This window comes from Cyprinodon variegatus, unplaced genomic scaffold (genome assembly GCF_000732505.1).
Source record: "Cyprinodon variegatus isolate N-32 unplaced genomic scaffold, C_variegatus-1.0 Scaffold125, whole genome shotgun sequence".
In the NCBI taxonomy this organism is placed as follows: Eukaryota; Metazoa; Chordata; class Actinopteri; order Cyprinodontiformes; family Cyprinodontidae; genus Cyprinodon; species Cyprinodon variegatus.
Window position 1 is genome coordinate 1,220,068 of NW_015150578.1, and position 2,619 is coordinate 1,222,686.

General features: G+C 32.6%; 1 protein-coding gene across 1 annotated transcript in view; it reads right to left on the reverse strand.

Annotated features, from left to right (window-relative positions):
• The window catches only part of LOC107085441 (inositol monophosphatase 1-like), a 20,389-nt gene extending 18,045 nt beyond the window's left edge, over nt 1-2,344 (reverse strand). The window contains exons 1-2 of the mRNA XM_015375753.1: nt 2,278-2,344; nt 1,859-1,950 (exon numbers count right to left, since the gene is read on the reverse strand). Of these exons, the coding sequence (XP_015231239.1) occupies nt 1,859-1,921 (63 nt within the window). The 5' untranslated portion in view covers nt 1,922-1,950; nt 2,278-2,344. The remainder of the gene's footprint in view (nt 1-1,858; nt 1,951-2,277) is intronic.
• Between the last annotated feature and the right edge of the window lie 275 nt (nt 2,345-2,619).

Sequence of the window (2,619 nt, forward strand, 5' to 3'; positions counted from 1 at the left end):
GGCAAAAGGGGGTCCAACCCGTTACTAGCATGGGGTACCTAATAAAGTGGCCGGTGAGTGTATACAACACAGCAAAATCCTTTGTTGTCCTTGCTGTCGACAGGCTGCAGCCATGTCCCGAATTCCTTGTTTTCCAGCCACTTTTGTTGAAATTTGCATTTTCCCATTCTCTAGCTTTTTCTCCGCCTCAAGCTTCTTTTCCAAACATATGAGTTATGTCTGATATAATATATCTACTGAAATTGTTTTTATAAACTTTTTTTTTATTAAGCGTTTTAAATGCCACAATCACATTTAATAAGTCTTAATGGCAATTAAGGCCTTAATTTAAAAAAATAATAATTTAATGACTTTTAATGATTTTTAATGACCTGAGGAAAGCTAAAAAGTTACATCTAGCAAGCATGAGTGCATGTTCAATGCTACATTTTAGTGTTGGACATACGCAGAAGTCGCTAAAATACAATACATATAATAATATATACATATAATAAATACAATCAGTAACTTCAGTAAATTTATTGAGCTAGAAATCAAACCCACATTAAAAAAACATTATGTCCTGCAAGGCTCAAGGGGCCCCTAAAAGAGACGGCGCCCCACGTCTTCACAGATCCTAATCATTACCTAAAGGACTTTTTCTTTAACCAGCTTTTGCTTTACAAAAGACCCACTTTTTTGCCAAAAAACTAGAATTCTTACTTTAAGGAATCAAAAAAATATATATATCACCAAATCTCAGTAGAGTTCAGTAAATTCCACAAATTTACAATTGTGACGGACAGAAAACCCTTTTTTTTCCCAACGCACATTTTCTTAACAACAGGTTGGCATATCGCTAGTGTCTAATATAGAGCTGCAACTAACAAGTTGCAAGTCGATTAATCTGTCGATTATTTTTTTCAATCAATAGATTTATAATCGGATAGAAAAGGTTCCTTAAAGAAGATTTTTTTACAAAGTCAAACCAGGTAAAACTGAACCTCTTCCACTTGAGGAGTTCTGGATAGCGCAAATAGATAGAAAAAAAACATTTCTTTTATCTTAAATGCAAAATGTTTATATATAATTTACAATTTTTATGTAATTACTGCTCTAAGTAGGTTGCTCTGACAGCTAATGGGTGTTTTAAAGTCTCTATACTCCAGTTAACGATTAGTCTATTACTAAATTAGTTGACAATTATTGGAATAATCAATTAATCACAATTATTATTGTTAAATTCATTGTTTCAGCCTTAGTCTAATGGTTGTTATGGAGACTAAGTGACCCCAGGATGGCAATCAGAAATGCAGCTCTCCAACATTTTTTTTTTTAAATACTTAACATTTTACATTTACTATAGTAAAATAAAATAACCCACCTATCCACCTGCTATAAGTAACTCTACTAAAATTAAATAAAAAAAAAATGTTTTAACTTTATAAAGTACACATATTACTGTTACTTCCATCCACTCTGTATTTTCTTTTTCCAATCTGTAGTTTTGATAGTTAGTGATTGATTTGTAGATGAGTTGTGTGCCATCTACAGTTGGAACTATTGTATAAAAGGAACCCTTTTCACCCTTGAATTAAATCGAACTAAAGTAGGATTAGATTATTATTTATTATTATTTCATTCTTGCAAATCCCAGAAAAAAAGAGAGATTACCTTCTTATTACATTTACATCTTCAATGTCAGAAGTTTGCACACATTTACTTAGTACATAATATGCCATATGAATAACATGTACAGTGTACTTGTTACAGCTCTGATTAGACCAAACTGAACTAATTAGAAGAGTGCTGGAAAAAAGTGTGTTAAAATAAATAAAACTTGGTGTGTGTGTGTGTGAAGTTATAGAGTTTTTCTTACTTTTCCTGCCCGTTTGGTGACATCTAAACAGAAGTCCATACATTCCTGCCATGGATCATTCATGTTGACAGAGGAGCTAATAAGGAAGAGACCTGAAGGATAAAGAAAGGCTTTACTAAATTAAACCCGCATTGTTATGTTAACTTCAGATATAAACAGTCGTCTTAAAATAGTGACAACACAGGTTAAAAAAAAAAAAAAACCTTTATAACAAGAAAAAAGAGAAAAAAAAATGTAACTTATATAAGCACTGGTTAGCTTTTTGAGCTAGCTTGTAGCTTTATAGAATAAGCAAATATAAACATAAGTTAAAAATCGTCTGGATATTTTCCAGATGTTATATATTTAGATTAATTCCCGCTGTATATCTAGAAAGAAAGAGTGGACACACCGAAAGAGCTGCAGTAAATTTAACCTACCTATCGAATGAGAGAGAGCCAAACATTGAGGTTTAGCAGTGGACGACTGGGGCTAAAATGAAAGACTTCGTTTCATTGGTCGCTTAGACTTGGATATTGAATCTTTATTCTTATTGGCGTAAAAGCTTTCGCACGTTTCACAGGAAGCCGCATTTCCTGTGACCCAACATGTCAGGCTATCCGCCATATTGTGAGTGGCAATCCCCCTTTAAAATCAGAATCAGAATCAGAATCTGGTTTATTGCCATTGTTAGTGAAGAAGTTCACAACTAGGAATATGTTTCGTCGTGCAACATGAAACATATATGAAATAGTAAATAAAATTATAAAAATCTCTAAAAA